Source organism: Protopterus annectens, chromosome 8.part1, assembly GCF_019279795.1.
Source record: "Protopterus annectens isolate FY-2018-M chromosome 8.part1, PAN1.0, whole genome shotgun sequence".
Lineage (NCBI taxonomy): Eukaryota > Metazoa > Chordata > Ceratodontiformes > Protopteridae > Protopterus > Protopterus annectens.
In genome coordinates, this window is record NC_056742.1 from 128149596 (window position 1) to 128167542 (window position 17947).

The 17947-nt window shown below is 39.6% G+C and overlaps 1 protein-coding gene across 1 annotated transcript in view; it reads left to right on the forward strand.

Moving 5' to 3' along the window:
* Window positions 1-3708, forward strand: part of LOC122810237 (dual specificity protein phosphatase 22-A-like) — a 1755472-nt gene extending 1751764 nt beyond the window's left edge. The window contains exon 7 of the mRNA XM_044081759.1: window positions 2135-3708. Within this exon, the coding sequence (XP_043937694.1) occupies window positions 2135-2341 (207 nt within the window). The 3' untranslated portion in view covers window positions 2342-3708. The remainder of the gene's footprint in view (window positions 1-2134) is intronic.
* Window positions 3709-17947: the final 14239 nt, after the last annotated feature.

Here is a 17947-nt window from a genome sequence, read left to right on the forward strand (position 1 = left end):
CCCTGGTAACTATTGCCCCATAAGCCTGACTAGCCTGGTCTGCAAGGCTATGGAGTGCATCATCATGGAACTCATTAACAAAGACATTGGGAACCTCCAAACACTTGACCCGACCCATTTCGGCTTTAAGGGCAGATCATGCCTACTAAACCTGGTTGACTTCTTCGAGACAGTTACCAAGGCCATAGACGAGGAAAAGGTGGCTCACACAGCCTACCTTGATCTCGCCAAGGCATTCGACACCATTCCTCACTCACCAGCCTGAACATAAACCCCTACGTCACAAGATGGGTTGCCAACTGGCTTACAGCCAGAACTCACACAGTAAGAATAGTGGGCTCCAGGTCTCACTCTAAACCAGTCACAAGTGTTGTCCCGCAAATCTCAGTTCTGAGACCCCTACTGTTCGGCATATATTTCTCAGAAGTACAGGCAAACACAGGAGGACTATGGCTAACCAAGTTCACCGATGACTGCAAACTGGGAGTCATAAATGACTCTCCGGCTGACACGGACATCCTCCAAAAAGGCCTTACTGAAACAGACACCTGGTGTCAAAGTCATGGCCTCAAGCTAAATGTCAAAACAATGCATAGTCATCCCATTTGGGAAAAACAAAACACCCATGAATTACCACATAGGCAGCAGCCCCCTTAATACAGAAGAGGTAATAAGAGGTGTGGGGACCCAGGTAGATAGTAATCTCTCCTTTGACAATCATATTGCCAAAGTAGCTAGGAAATCCTTCTATGTGGCCCATCTAATTACTAAGGGGTTCACATCTAGAAATAAAGAGGTTATAGTGCACCTCTACTCGTCACTCAGCAGACCCATCATAGAGTACAATGCCCCATTTGGGATGTACCTCACAAGACACTTCCAATAGCTTGAAAGACCACAAAAGCACCTCACCAAGAGGATTACTGGCCTCAAACATGTGTGCTATGCAGCCCGACTGAAAAAACTCCAGCTGTACTCAGTGGCATATCGCTTACGCAGAGGTGACCTCTGCCTGACTTACAAAGCCATGTCCAACTCAGAATTGAGGGACATGCTCCACCTAAAGAAATCCAAGTCACTGCAAGCCAAGCGCTCTAATGAGCTAAACCTCGCCACAACAATAAGTAGAACATGCTGGAGGGTTAGATTCCTGTCACAGAGACTCCCTATGCTTTGGAACAAAATTCCTAACTAAATTAGGCAGAGCCCCTCACTAACACTCTTCAAGAGAAGCCTTGACGAGTGGATGGGTAACAGAAAGTACACCCCTGGGATCACTTCATTGGCTCTGCTTGACAGAGGCTCAGTTAATTAATCAATGGGGCGGCAAAAGCCGACACACTCTGGCTAGGCTTATAAATGCCCTCAGGCAGATAGCCTAGTACCTACCTATGAATCTATTAGTAAAAGGAAAGTTCCTTGAATGTCTGCAAAAATTGTGCAGAAGTCTCTAGGTAGCCTTGAGCTGGAACTGACAGAGATATTGTTGGAATTTGGGTCATTTTATCACTCCATTTTGTTTCTAATGATGATTTACAGCCTATGCATTGACTTCTGGTATTGATATCCTGTGGTAGAAGAGTGAATGCATGTAAACACCATGTTCTTTTGAAGGAGTAAGAAGCATACCCCTTTAGAAGAGGGCATATAGCAGTAATTCTTTGGCTACAAGTCAATTGTTATATGTGAGAGGGAGCTTTTAGCATATAGCAGATTTCCTTATGTTTTTTTTTTGTTTGTTTCTTTTTGTCCACTTTGCTTACACGAACAGGATAGATGAAGCACTGATCCAGTATCAGTCTTAGATATGTGACGGTTTGAACTGCCTTAATTTCAGTTAGGAAGGTACATCTTTCGCTACCAAAAAGAACAGTTTTGCTTATTTTCTGACAATAATTGAAATGTTTCATTTTTGCATCTGTTTTATGTTTACTGTTAAGCTGTGGATTTATAATTTATACCCATTTTCCAAGGTGAATTCCTTTCTTTCCTCTAGTATGTAATTATGTTTAATAAAGCTCATTTGGAAGAAGTATATTCCTGAGTAAATAAACAAGATAAGAGATGTAACACGTTCCTTAACCCATTTATTATAGTAATTGCTGTTACATTTCTGTTTTCTTTTTATCCCCAGTACCGAGATTGGCTGCAGAGTCAATATGGTAGGAACCCATTCAATGACCAGGAAGAACTGCAGAAGCTTTTTTCAAAGTATGAGGAGCAGAAAGAGCATCAGGAGGCTCGATCCAGGGAGAATCGTTGGATAAACCCAACATCTACTGTGTACCCACTGCCATACAATGCCTATGGGGGCCACAACAACAGCTGGTCCAACAGATGAGATAGGTGCATGGAAGCCACCACCAACAAGCATTTCTTTCCAGAGCTACATTGGTTTATATGAACTATGACCTGAATGCATGTTTTTTTACTGAATCATTTGTTGCTGGGTTTTATTAAGAAAAAATGGTAACTACAGTGATAACCAGTGTAAAATTAGGAAATCATGAAAGAGAATGCAACTTGCTGTTAAGGTGTCCTTCGTAATTTTTAGTTGTAAAACTTAGAAGGGCTAGGTTATTTGAAGGAGTCAACAAGAATATTGTTCACAACAGCTCTCTAAAGATTGTGAGTTAGATCATAGGGCTTAAAAAATGTAATGTTAAATTAGTGCTGCTTTAATTTGTGATAAATACAGGTCTGGAAATTAAATGTCCAAGATGAATAATTGTTGCCGAGTGGCAGTGACATCACATGTGACAACTACAGACGTGTTCTTATTCTATGCAAATCATTTAAAGGTGCTATCAAGTGCCCAGTCTGATTTTATTGCCCTCTCTGGTTTCATCAGTTGAATTATAGTAACCTGGTAGAGTAAGAAGGCCCTGAATGATATTACGTTTTGCTAATTTATAGTTTACATTTATTTTGCACATTTATGTTTAAAAGAATGTTATAATCTCACAGTATAATGTGCATAAGTAATTTATTTCAAAATTTTTCTTGGTACGTTCGACCTTGTGATTGCATTGCTCATTGCCAGTCTTAATGCATAAAACCAGACACATGTTTCAGTTTTGAGCAATGCCCTAAAGAAACACAGCAGAATAAGAGACTTTGGGGAAAGTACAGTTTATCTAAATATTTGTACTGATCCTCCCTTTCCTGAGTGCTTACTGGAGTAACCTCCCATTTTGGCTACTGTGGCAGGAGCTTCTGTATACCAGTTCTAGAACAGCTGGCCTTCAATCTCCAAATTCCATAGCAGTTCTTATGGGTTATGCAGTGATGCTACAGGTGATGGCTTTTCTAATTTATGATCACTTTACAGATATATTATGTTTTGAGTATGTTACAAAATATGTTTAAATTTCCTGTTCAGTTATTTTAACTCTGTTTGGAGTTAGTGTGCTGCTAAAACTGAATGTCATTGTTAAAGAATTTAACCATTTTTATGTTCTTTTGCAACCTAGAAGCCAAAGAAATGCTATATCGGATCACTTGCTGTATATGTATAAGCATCAAGTCCAAAGGTACCATTGTCTGAAATGGCTGTATGTTATGCCTTGAGTTTAATGGGAGATGCATCATGATATTCAGAGATAAATATGATGCAACTGTTGATTTAGCAGTATATTGTTAAAACAGCAGCATTTGGATAGCTATTTAAAAGTTTGTCTAAGTTATAAAGTTTCCTTCATCATCTGACTGCCTCTTTTATTATTATTATTTTTTCATTTGTAAGTGAATCTTGTGTTTTTTTACAGGTCTGATTTACAGATTTTGTTGACTTCACTTTAAAGGTGGTAACTTTTGCAGGTAATTTTTGCCACCTTTCTTACAGGTTCATAAGTTTTATGCTTACAAAGGGTCATCAAGAAGTTTATCTGCAACACCACTTTGCATTGCAAGTTTATTAGTTACCCTGGTAAAAGTAATATTTCCACTTATCCCTTCTCTAAATTTATGATCTACCATCTGATTAAGTCTGGTTTTGAAAGTACATAGGTTGTAATTCCATTTTATATTCTAATTTACCAGACCCAGAGAGAAATGCATATGAAGGAATCCTGAGAAACAGAGAAAAAGTGTCCGTGACTAAATCGGTTTCATTAGAGTAGCTTCTAACAGAATAACCTGACTGCCAGTATAAATGAGAGAAATGACCTGCTGTACTATTTTGAGGTAGTACTGACACTGACAGAATTTACTGCGGTGGTGGTGCTGCGATAGTGTTGTCGCCTCACAGTAAGACACTGTCCAGTTCGATTCTCAGCTAGAGCGTCTTCTGCGTGGAGACCTGCGTTAATGGGCGTACCTTTGTTGAAGGTTGTGCGTCAGAGCTGGCAACTCGACATGTAAAAAAAAAAAATCTACTGCCAATCATTAGCAGACCGGAGTTTCGCTGTGGTGACCCCTAACCGGGAAAAGCCGAAAGACACAACAACAACCGACACTGACAGAATTTCAGTAAATGACGGGAGTAAAGTATTCAAGAACTCCATCTTTATTAAGATCAGGCTTATTAGACAAAAAGGCAATATTGCATAGGTAACTAAACCTTAATTTCTCACACCTCATCTCATCTCTGAAGAGTCTTCCATCACATTCCATACTTAGTTTAATAGTTTAGAGCTTATAATATAATATTAAATGGTTTGGTCTCTCATGTTAAACTGCACTTCAAAACATCTATAGGGCTTATTATTGAAGCATGCTATGGTTAAATTACAGGTGAATACATTAAGCAGTGTAGCAACAGGATTAGAGCTGTTGCAGATGTTCCTAATGAGCCCATAAATGAAGCTCTACTGTTGCACACTTTAATAAATATGACTTTATTCAAAGAAGTGAGTAACCAAATACGGAGCTGGAGAGAAGTACTCATAAATGTATTCTTTTAAAGAATAGGTTCATAAGTTTATACTAGGCTAATGACCACCAGGGTCTTTACAAGCCTAGCCGTACAACTCAACCCAATTTTGTCCCCAAGTTCCTTTGATGCCTGTATGGTGGGGTAAGTTAGTAAGAAGTTAACTAAGGTTTATTGGGGTATGTTAGTTTGGGATTAATTTACTTACTGCTGACCTTTGTCCCTCAGAGAATGGGGGCCAGACTAGGGTGAATTTGTGATTTCCCATTCAGTGATCATGTTTGAATAGGGTCAGGGATGAACTCTTCACATAGATGTTGAGCTTATTCTGTCTCCAGCATGTTTTATTTATGTTGCAGACAAAGTTCATCTCCTTGGATATAGGTTTCTGGTGCTGTTTGTTTTGCAGATGTGCAAGAGATCCATCACAGCTGGATCTGAGGATGTTTTAAATGCCAGGCATAGATTGACTCTTAGTAACTTGTAGGAGACTGAGTACAGAGATTGGGCCTTAAGGTGATCTGTGCAGGACAGGTTATTCATACCCTGGCTCCTCCTGGTACGGAACCTTAATGGTGTACTTTTTCATTTAATATTAACTTCCAGTGAATATGTACTCAACAGCAGAAGAGACAGACCACAGACAGTAAATATTAAGAGCAGGGTTGAGCTCTGGAAATTAATGTTGTGATATTTGTGTATTCTTTACTTAAACATACTGATTAGTACTTCACTAATCTGTTTAAGCAGTGCCAGAGTGACATGATTACAAGGGCTGAAACAATGGACTTCACAAATGAGATCCATAAATTGCAGGTCTGTGTGGAAAACATTAATGTTGTAATGTATGTAGGAGAGCAGTGTTAGGCATTCTCCTATATTTGAAATACAGCAGTAACAGAGTTCTGCTTTGTGTCTTTCACAAGATAACACATACCTACAGGCAATGTAGATGATCTTACAATTCATCTTTTATTATATTTTAATAACTCTAGTTGCCCTATTTAAGTAGAATACTTCTTGGAAGTACACACAGAATTTAAACCGGTGAGAATTATTTATTTATTTGACATTTGTTAACCAGGAGTGTCTGAGCGAAAGCTATTTTCAGCAGAGGCCCAGGAAGAAAAGCTGCACAAAACACACAAGTAAATACAAGATAAGAAATAACTACGTTAAATAGTAAACGAGTTGATACAGTACAGCAAGTCAAACATTTCATAATTCTTTGAAGTATAAAATAATCTAAGTATACTACATTAACAATAGTAATTCAGTATCTAAATCTCATGATTTCTACTTATAAAGCATTGGATAAGATAATTATATGTTCAGTAAGGGGCGGTTAGTTGTTAGAGACAGACTAACAGTTAGTAGGTAATAGTAGAGTGAAGTAAGAGTTGGGCATTAGTGGTACTTTAGGCTGTAGCTGGAAAGTCAAATTGAGTTTGAGAGGTGGAGAGTCGTAGGAAAAAAATGTTAGCAAGAAAAGATGTAGAGAGATGTGCAGTGTCAGAGAAAGGGTTAAAAGGTGCAGTTACAAGCTGAGTTGTCGAGTTGGTATAGTTTGAGTTGAGTTGTTGAATAGGTATAGTTTGAGTGCTGATTCACTTAATTATGTGGGGTATGTCAAATAGGTTATTTTAAATGCTAGTTTCTATATGTAAATATTTTCTATGACCAGTCTTTCAAGCTAAATAATCAAATAAAGTGATTTTGCTAATTTGCTTAAAAAAACTAGGCATAATAAAATAATTCAAAGTTGACCAAGCTTAATAAACATCAAAGTTGCCAGTGCAGGGTAAATGAATAAATATTAGTAAAAACAAAAATAAATAAAATTAGCACCAAAGCAGGTAACTCAAAATCTCAGTATTAATAATCATTAAAATAGGATAGGTGGAAAAGGTTAAGGGACCTCTTAAAGCAACCCCCCCAGAAAGCTTTCCAAAGCCATTGAGGTAGCAGATTCTGAATGTATGGCACCTGGCATATGAAGCATTGAGTATGGAAGATTTCAAACCACATGAATGGAAATACTAAGTAGCTGAACAGAGCTCATGAATCAAACCATAAAGTACTTACAGATATTTTATATGAGGCAATAAGAAAAATAACAATAGAGCATTATATGCACTACACAGTAACAGTCAGTGCAAACAACTCTAAAGCACTATTTTATTTTGAAGGGACCAAGGAGGCTGAGTCAAAAATGTGCATTAATGTTCTCCAACAACTGCAAATGCTCCTCTTCAGTGTTGGTAAGTGTCAAGAACAGGGCACCATGGTTGTCCAGGTTTATTTGGCTGTGAATAAATTGGACAGCATGAACTAAGAATACATTTTTAATTTAGCTTTTTAAATGCTACTGATGAGTTGTCAGAATTAGATGACTAATGTGATATTCTTTAGGGAATGACAACACGAACTGGCGTGCTGCCAAAAACATTTATTGTAAGATGCCATTCTGTTAAGAAAGGTCTCTGCAGGAATACACAGCTTAGAAGTAAACTTCAGTCTTTTTCCATTATAAACAAAACCGTGGTTAAATATTTAAGGGGTGGGGAATAGGACTCTATGCTTCCATATATATTACACATCTTACCTTAAAGAACTCCACCTACATATACTCACTCCATAGTAGGTGCCTATGAACTCTTGACCAATACCTCAATTGGCATTTCTGAATGCCCATGCATATCCACAGCTAGTGGGGTATGGCTTTATTGGCCTGAAATTGTCCATTAAAATGAAGAAAAAAATCATGAGCATTCAGAATTGCCAATTAGCTGAAAAACCTGATGTTCATAAGGATCATTTGCATATATGCCATGTGCTTCTGATACAAGAGGTTTGGGAGTTCACTCAGTGGAAGTTCTAGTTTTGCTGGAGTTTTCATTTTGTTTTTACTGATTTTTTTTTTCAGTGACCTTCTCACTCATTGTTTTGGTTTGTTGTTTGGGATATTTTTGTAGTGACCCTAATGATAATGGACATCAGCTGGGTATAACAGCCCTGTGCTTCTAATGCTTTGTCAAACACTCTGTGTTGACGAGTTCATAACAAGGCTGAAATATACATATCCACAGTTTATAGGTAGGTACTAGGCTTTCGGCCCAAGGGTCTACGTAAGCCTAGCCAACAAGGTTCCCTGGCTTACGTCACCTAAGAAAGTTATTTTCCTGTGCCACTGTCGATCAGAGACACAAAGTGATCCCTGGGCTATATTTCCTATTTCCCATCCACTCATCAAGATTTTTCTTTGAGTGCTAATGAAGAACTTTGCTTGACATAGATGGGTAGCCTGTTCCAGAGTATAGGAAGTCTCTAGGACAGGAATCTACCCCTCCAGCATGTCCTGTTTATTGTTGTGACAAGGTTTAGTTCCCTAGAGCATGTAGCTCGGAAGGATTGGGATTTCTTTAGGTGTAACATGTCCAGCAGCTCTGGGTTTGACATAGCTTTATGTGTTAGGTAGAGATCACCTTGGAGTAGGCGATATGCTACGGAGTAAGGCTGGAGTTTTTTGAGGCAGTCAGTGTAGGGCATTTGTTTGAGGCCAGTAATCCTCTTTGTGAGGTACTTCTGTGGCCTTTCCAGCTGCTGCAGATGTCTTGTGAGGTACATTCCAAAAGGGGTGTTGTACTCTATAATGGGTCTAATGAGTGTCGAGTAGAGGGGAACAATGACCTCTTTTTTCCTGGATGAGAACCCTTTTATGATGAGGTATGCCATGTTGAAGGACTTCCTGACTACTGTGGTGATGTGACTATCAAAGGAGGGACTACTGTCCACCTGGGTCCCAAGGTGTCTTATCACACATTCGGTGTTAAGTAGATTGCTGCCTATGTGGTAGTTCATGGGTACAGAGTTTTTACCAAAGGGGATGACACTGCACTTTTTGGCATTGAGCTTGAGGCCATGGCTCTGACACCAGGCATCTGTCTCAGCTAGGCACTTCTGTAGGATGTCCACATCATTTGGGGACTTGACTATGGCTCCTAGTTTGCAGTCATCAGTGAACTTCATTGGCAAGAGGCCTTCTGTGTTAGCCTGTACTTCAGAGAAGTAGATACCAAACAGGTCCCAGGACAGAACCCTGTGGTACTCCACTTGTCACTGCTTTGAGGTCAGATTTGGAGCCTGCAACTTTTACATTGTGGGTTCTGTCAGTGAGCCAGTTGGCAACCCATCTTGTGACATAGGGATTTATACCTAGTTTAGTGAGTTTAGCTATAATTCCAGAATGGGGGATGGTGTCAAAAGCCTTGGCGAGGTCCAGATAGGCTGTGTGAACCACCTTACCCTCATCTATGGCTTTGGTGACTGCCTCAAAGAAGTCGATCATGTTCAGGAGGCATGATCTGCCTTTCATAAACCCGAACTGGGTGGGATCCAGAGTTTGGAGGTTACCAATGTCTTTGTTTATAAGTTCCATGATGATACATTCCATGGCCTTGCAGACCAGGCTCGTCAGGCTAATAGGTCGATAGTTCCCTGGATCAGTGGTGGCTCCCCCTTTGTGGATTGGGATAACTGTTGCTGTGCACCATTCAGTGGGCACAAAGCCTGATGCGAGGCTATTATTGAACAAGGGGCTTAAGTGGGGAGCCAGTTAGTTCTGAAGTTCGTGTAAAACGCAGCCTGGGATGTTGTCTGGTCCCGTGGTTGCTGTGTTTTTGGCTTTAGAGATTGCAGCTTTTACCTGCATAGTTGTGATTACAGGGACTCTGTATTCTTCCTGTATAGATATGGGCCCTTTAGGGGGTGGGGGGTAAAGTTAGCACTGAACCTATCTGCCAGGATGTTGGCAATATCAGTTGGTACTGTAATTGTCATGCCGTTGTGCCGTAACTCAGAGCAGATCTGGGTTTTGCCATAGAGATTCTTGACATAGCTATAGAATGCTTTGTGGTTGTCCTTAGAATTAGTAGTGATTTTGTTTTTGTAGCTAGTGTTGGAGGATCTTATAAGGGATCTCAGCTTCTTACTGATGCTGACCAGGGAGCTCCTCCACTCATGGGATTTTACTCTCTTTTGCAACAGATTCTTCCTTCTGTTGTACATTTTGTTTATGGCAGGGGACCACCAGATTGGCTTCCTTTTTTTGGAGGATAGCATCTTGGTTCTATTTGGGATAGCATGATCCATGCACTCGTGTAAGTGCTTATAGAGTGCATTTGTGTAGGATTCAACAACTGTATTCAGCAGTATTGTTCATCTGCATGGGTGTCATGAAGTTCACCACTTCTGTCTTAAGAAGCATGAAGTTGGCTTTGGAGAAATTTTTTACCATGGTTTCCTTAATGGGGGTGGGGACAGGATGTGGATATCAAGGGTGATTAGCTTGTGGTCGGATCGGACCAACGAGGAGTTGTCTTCAGGTGTGGAACACTGGTCACTCATGTTGGTAATGACTACGTCTAGGATATAGTTGCCCCTGGTGGGTGTGTGGATAAGTTGATCCAGGGCATTGGAGTTTATGAATTCCAGAAAGCGTTGAGCTAAGGAGTTGGTACACGAGTAGTTTTCCCAGTTAATGGTGGGGTAGTTGAAGTCGCCCATTATTAGGGTGTTTGGTTGAACCCTAATATTTTCCAGTACATCAAGAAAAGAGGAGTGGGAATCCTGGGTCATGGTGGAGGATCTGTAGCAAGCTACAATTTGGATTGCAGTTTTGCCCAGAGTTAGTTGCACTTTGATGACCTCGAATGCATTATGCTGAGCAACTAGACTGGAGGTGTGGATATCCTTAATGAATATGGACACACCTCCGCCTTTGGTGTTTCGGTCCAGGTTACATGGCCGAAAAATTGGTATGAGTTATAGCCTGGTAGTGCAAGGGTGCTCTCTGGAGCCTTGAACCAGGTCTCAGTCACTGCACAGATATCGATGTTCTCCATTTTAAGGAGTGCCGCAAGTGAGTGCATTTTGAGATTTAGACTTCTAGCATTGAGTAGCATTACCCTCAGTTTTTGCTTGCCCGTTCGTGTTACGGTGGTAAATTTGTTATTTGAACCTTGCCTAAAAAAGGCACTATAGGGGCAGCAAGAGCCTTAGCCAGTATCTGGAATCCCAGGGCGACAGGTGCAGTCCATCTATGGCAAAGCATCATGGTCTGTCGACCATGTCATCCCAAGCAGATACTGGATCCCCTTAGAATGACACATAGCCCACAGTGAGGTTTGGCTTTATTGGCCTGAAATTGTCCATTAAAACAAAGAAACAAGTCATGGGCATTCAGAATTTTCAATCAGCTGAAACACTTGATGTTCATAAGGATCATTTGCATATATCCCATGTGCCTCTGATACAAGAGGTTTGGGAGGTCACTCAGTGGAAGTTCTAGCTTTTCTGGAGTTTTCATTTTGTTTTTACTGATTAATTTCTCAAGTAAAGGAGAATATTGTTTGCGTTTATTGGATGTACATAGGCAATTACACTTCTGTTTCAATAGGACTCAATCTTTCCGAAAATCTGACCAATTATTTCTGTCCTTCTCAGGTCCCATATTGGGAAAATCAGTTTCTAAAGTCACCCTGGCAAAGTGGCTGAGAGAATGTGTCTCCTTTGTCTATCAACAGAACAAAATAAGTTTAACTATAAAAATAAAGGCACATTTAACCAGATCAGTTGCTACTTCAGTAGTTTTTCATTCTAGAGCTTCTATGGATGACATTTGTGCAGCAGCCAGTTGGGCTTCTACCTCTATCACTCATTAAAAATTGGACTTGGTCTCCAAGGGGAGAGCATCCTTTGGCTCAATGGTACACAGGAATATCCTTCCATAAGGCCTCCCAGGGCATAAAGTAGCTAGGGACTCTGTCCCATCCATCATGAATGAATGAAGATTAGCAGCATCAGATAAAGAAGTTATGATCTTACCATAACATTCTGTCTGTGTTGTTGATCTTCATTCATTCATGACATTCCACCCTCCTACCTCTTCCAAAAGACTCCTGGAGGTTCGGATTTGGTCCTGGCTGCATGATAGGGCATTTGCTCAGACAAAGCCACCGCTTTCATTTCCTTAAGGGCAAACTCGATCTGAGGAGATGAGCTTGAGAGTTTTTGGCTGTCGTGAGCTTGCTATATTGGCCTAGTCGGTTCTGAGGACAGAGCCAAGACCCATCTGTCATGAATGAATGAAGATCAACAACACAGATGGAACATTATGGTAAGAACATAACATCCTTTTTTTTCACAGATAAGTTGGCTACAAGCTCAAAATCCATCCTTAAGCGAATACATGTAATGTTTACATATTCAGACTTTATGATTTTTTCCATGTCCAAAAACTTTGGAAGGCTGGTTCTGATCATTGATGTTTCAGATAACTGACATTCAGGTAATCGAGTCTAATATATTTTTGCAGTACTTTCTTTACAGCCTCCAGCAACTTTGACATTTGTCAGGTCATATTGTCTACTATTTTTAGTGAGGATCAGAACCATCTGATGTTCAGCATCCATTATGTAGTCATGTGATACAGTCTTCTCTACAGTATAAGTGTGCAAAGGATTTCTGCATTTAGTTAAAAGCTGTTTCTCTGGCAGTTAGCACAGAGGATTAAAGCTCTAACTTGTTAGTGAAATGCTTCCTGTGGCAAGGGTGCAGAGTTTGAATCTTTCTGCCTTCATTTACGTGTGACATTGAGCAAGTCAGTTAACCAGTCAGTGCTTTTAAGCAAGTGGTAATTTGGGGTAGTCTCCTCAATGAGGTCTGTAATTCATGCCTAATAACTATGAAACTGTTGTTGTTTGCCAGACATTCCTTGTTACATGGTTGATCTAGTTGGAGTGTTTTGGCAATAACACCAGCACATCGATTTTTAATGCAACATAGTTACTTCAAGTGCAGCATGAACTGCAATTTGTAGATGAAGCACTGAAATAAAGTGACAGCAGTGACATCTGCATTACTACTAGTTTTCTTTAATGTAGAATTAAAATGATATATTTTACTTCTTCAGAGATTGTACCTATTGACTTGTGTATTTCTTATGCTGTCATAAATACTTTAATATTTAAATGTGCAATATGTGGCTGGGTCCTATGGTATGATGCTAGTGACCTTTACAAAATTTGATGTAGCTCACCCAATGCTGCCAGTAAAGAACATATCATTTATTTATTCATAATAGTAAAGGATATATACAATCAACAAAGTGGCTGTAACTGCTGGTGGGATGGGAGGCTGTCTATAGATGAAAGGACCTTATGTTCTTATCTCATCATTTTTAATCAGTATTTAATGTGATGCTGCAGGACTAGTGTGTCTGTGAATTAAGTTGGAATGCTTTGGATACTGTGTGTTTCTGTGAAACACATTTGATATATGTATGTGACTCTGGTCATTAAAATTGTTTTTACTGTAATTGATTATAATATAATTATTTATTTGACGGAGACATCTACGAAAGATACAATTAACAATATAACAATATAGTTGCCAGATTTTGGGGGATGTCTGTAGATAAAGTGATTGACCCTGCTGAGTTGATAAAAGTTAAAAAGTCATTAGCCTGCCTTTGCAGGACTAGGGTGCATTTGTGTAAAGTAAATTTCAATACTTTAGTATGACCCTTTTTATGTTCATTAGACATGTGTGCCCAGAGTAGAAAAACTGTCTGGATTTTTTCAATACAGATATTGGTGGATTATAATGACAGCAGTTTGAGTAACATTGCGTGGTTGAAATTTTCTGAAATGGGTACTTTTGTCATTATTGGTTCATAAGGTTTTTTTCGTGTTTTACTGTTGCAGTCATCACTCTTGAGTTATCTGCCTGCAGGTAGCCCTCAGTCAGCCCGAATACCAGAGTCTTGGGATTTCTGCGTCGGATGCTGTTGCCTCTTCCATGACGTCAGGTCGTCAGGAGTATAAAACATGCAGCTGATGACATTACATTAGTCTTTCTTGCCGAGAAGGAGGCTGAAGCAGAAGCAGTTTGCAAGTGCCGATCGGCCGCTACCTGAAATTTTTTGTTTTTTCAAGTTTCAGACGTGAAGTCTTCTAAAGCTAAGTACCCCATTGGGGATTTTTTTTTCTTACTCTAACCGATGTCAGAAAAAATTAACAATTGACTTGCCTGTGGAAAGCAAATACCTCACAGAGATTTTTATTCTTACTGCGTCACCTGTTTAGACCCAGACCACGATGTCCCTAGCTGTTGGTTTTGTGCCTTGTTTAACGCCCGAACCATTCCTCATTGGGCTATTTTTGTAGCTAAATTCTTTCACTCTCATTCTCCGTATTCTGAAATGGCTTTGGTAAGCCATCCAACTACTGATATTCCGAAAAAGCACAAAGAGACAGACTGCATAGGTCAAAAACTGCCAGCGACACTTCTGTTAAGTTAGTCGCCAGTCTGCCAGTACTCAGTGAGGCTCTTTTGCAGCCCCTGATGCCCAGTTCTACAGATTCAAAGGCCTCTGCTGAGACCCTTTCGGAGTATGTCGCGAGATGCTTCTTCGACTATGGAACCTGCGGATATCTCTACCTTGGATGGGTCCAAAGCCGCTGTGCAGGAACCGGCTTTTGAGGGTGTATTCCGACCTACCAATATTCATATTAAACTGACAACCTTTTTTCCTAGTAAAACTACTGAGTTTCCTAGACCCAGAGTTCGCACTATGCCTAGAAAACCGACGTCCAAAGTACATGCTCAAGCTCCCATGCCACAAAAACAAATGCTTAGAATAGCTGAAGACCTTATTACTCTGATTAGGGGAAGACAGTCTTCCCCTGTCAAAAGGCAAATAATTGAATTTCCTTCTGATTCTACAGACCAGGAGTCTGATGACTCTGACCCTTCTGATTACCAGGACATACCCTCGTCTACCTATGAGGATTCAGATGCAGAGGGATCCATTCCCTCTGCCTCCCCTCCAGAAAATTTTTCTTTTGGTGAAACCTTGCATACCTTAAGAGAGCATTTCCATTGGGAATGCCAGGACTATCCTCAGTCCAAAAAGAGACTCAGGGAATTTTTAGATTTGCCTCAGCACAAGCCTCTAGCTATACCCCCTGTCCTGGATATTGTAGATGATGTCTTCTTGGAGTATAGTTTTACTCCTGACACTTTACCACCAGCTCCTAGAAATCCTGATGGGTACTACAGGGTACTTGACTCTCACAAATTTCTCTTTAAGAATCCTACTGCGGATCCAGAGACCATTTCCCAGGGGCATAAATGCATTTAAGGCTACTACAGAAATTTGGTGATGCTCCTTACTGGTCCCCTGAATTTCAAGCCAGTTAGGGTTAAAAAAAAGGAAACTGAATTTGGTAAACAGGAACATTATCATATGAGCAATGTTCTTTGGATGTGATCCTTGCTTTTCTTGTTCTGTTCAATGTTGACAATGAGTTTATTATTTTCCTGTGAATAAACTGGACAGCATGAACTAAGAATACATTTTTAATTTAGATTTTTTTTTGTTTCACTGCTACACTGTGAGTACGGCTATGAGCTGTTAAAGATCTCATCCTGTAGAGCAGGATTTGATTTTTTCTGCTTTCATTTGTTTTTCTTGTGACTCTGACCCTGCTGGTATTTTAGTCAATATTTCTGAATTGCTCCTGAAAAGGGACACTTGTGTCCAGTGAGCTGTCCCTGGCTGTTAGCAAACACATTACACATTGTCTCTTGAATTCCTGTACACTTCACATAGCCGCTTATTAGTACTTCCCTAGTTTAATAGGTTGGCAGATACATTTTCACAAAATTAGTTTTAAGAGAAGAGTTTGCTGTTCTATTTGAGTGTTTTGATTTATTTAGAAAATGTCTGTCACTGTTTTTTTACTGTAAAATTTGGACTAAATGTTTTAAATGGAAATCTAAGTCTCTGTGATAATTGTAAAACTAAAGAAGAAAATACTATGTGCAATAACAGTTTTGAACAGTGTTTATGGAAATATGGCAGAGACAGCCAAGTTATTGGTATTGCTGACAGGAGCCTGATTCCTTACCTTTGGAAGGGCCCCATTTGTCCACAATCCTACTCTGCTGACTCTGGAAGTGTATGTTGCAACAGTATGGCATTATCAGCCATTCAGGTGGGTCAGATCTGTACTGAGTGATTCTTGATGAGATAAGACATTGGGAGCTCAAAACTGAGATGCAGGTGTCCTGGAAGCATGTAAGCCCCCCCCCCCCCACACACACACACAAACAGTACGTTGTATGCAGTAATATTTCTGATTTTTGTATATGTGGGTTGTTGAACAAAAATACAATATAAATGCTGAAGCAGTTAATTGTTTTGCTTTGTTCTTTGCACTAAAGTATGAATTCATTTATTAATAGACCTGGAATGTGTAATATAGTCTAATCATGGTGCGTTTTAGTACAGTAGAGAGTCTATTATCCAAACTAATTGGGACCTAGGGTAGTTCTGATAATCAAACTGTTAAGATAATTAAACATATAATTGAACCAGATAAAAAACTTCTAAAGTTTTGTTTTTTTCTGCATGCAGGAATGCACATTTCAACCATTCAGCGATTTCAGTGGACAATAATGAATAATCTGATAATCTTCATCCATTCATGATGGATGGATCTCTATTCCATCCTTGGAACTGACTCTGCTAATATAGCAAGCTCACGCCAGCCAAAAACTCTTGAGTTAAGGTTACCCACAGTGCCCCTCTCCTCATCTCCCCAGATCTTATTTGCCGCGTAGAGTTTCAAGATGCGTCAAGCCAGTTCTCAAGCCTTTTCTTTTTTTTCTCTAAAGAGTGACCTTTTGCCTTTATAATCACTTATAACTCCTTTACAATTTCTGATATTTTACTACTTCTGCAAGTGAAAATCTCCTGCCCTTTTTTACCTTTCTGGTGTTTCTGAGTACCATCGTTTGTAAGCCCCTCCCTTTCCCTTTGGTAATTTTTATGTACCATCATTGGTATTCCTCTCTCCTTTCTATTATCCACTTGGGTATTACTCTCCTTTACCATTGTTGGTAATTAAACAAAAAAAAAGGATCCTTTGTATGTGTGTGTCCTATCGTGACAGTATATCTTTGATACTGTTGAATTGGTGCTTTTTCTTTGCTGTTGGTATTGTTGTTTGGATAATAGTATAATGACGGACAAAAATGTCACTACTGCTTTCAAACAGTGTGATAAATGTGGCGGGAAGATGCCAAACTCTGATGGCCGTTTCTCCTGTGACCCATCCATCATGAATGAATGAAGATCAATAACACAGATGGAACGTTATGTTGGCCAAAAGCTCAAAATCCATCCTTAAGTGAATACGTATAATGTTTACATATTCAGGCTTTATGATTTTTCCATATCCGAAAGCTTTGGAAGGCTGGTTCTGATCATTGACGTTTCAGATAATTGACGTTCAGGTAATCGACACAAATATATTTATGCAGTACTTTCTTTACAGCCTCCAGCAACTGCAACAGGGTTGACATTTGTCAGGTCATATTGTCTACTATTTGTAGTGAAGATCAGAACCATCTGATGTTCAGCAGCCATTATGTAGTCATGTGATACAGTCTTCTCTACAAGATAAGTGTGCAAAGGATTTCTGCATTTAGTTAAAAGCTGTTTCTCTGGCAGTTAGCACAGAGGATTAAAGCTCTAACTTGTCAGTAAAATGCTTCCTGTGGCAAGGGTGCAGAGTTTGAATCTTTCTGCCTTCATTTACGTGTGACATTGAGCAAGGCAGTTAACCAGTCAGTGCTTTTAAGCAAGTGGTAATTTGGGGTAGTCTCCTCAATGATGTCTGTAATTCATGCCTAATAACTATGAAACTGTTGTTGTTTGCCAGACATTCCTTGTTACATGGTTGATCTAGTTGGAGTGTTTTGGCAATAACACCAGCACATCGATTTTTAATGCAACATAGTTACTTCAAGTGCAGCATGAACTGCAATTTGTAGATGAAGCACTGAAATAAAGTGACAGCAGTGACATCTGCATTACTACTAGTTTTCTTTAATGTAGAATTAAATTGATATATTTTACTTCTTCAGAGATTGTACCTATTGACTTGTGTATTTCTTATGCTGTCATAAATACTTTAATATTTAAATGTGCAATATGTGGCTGGG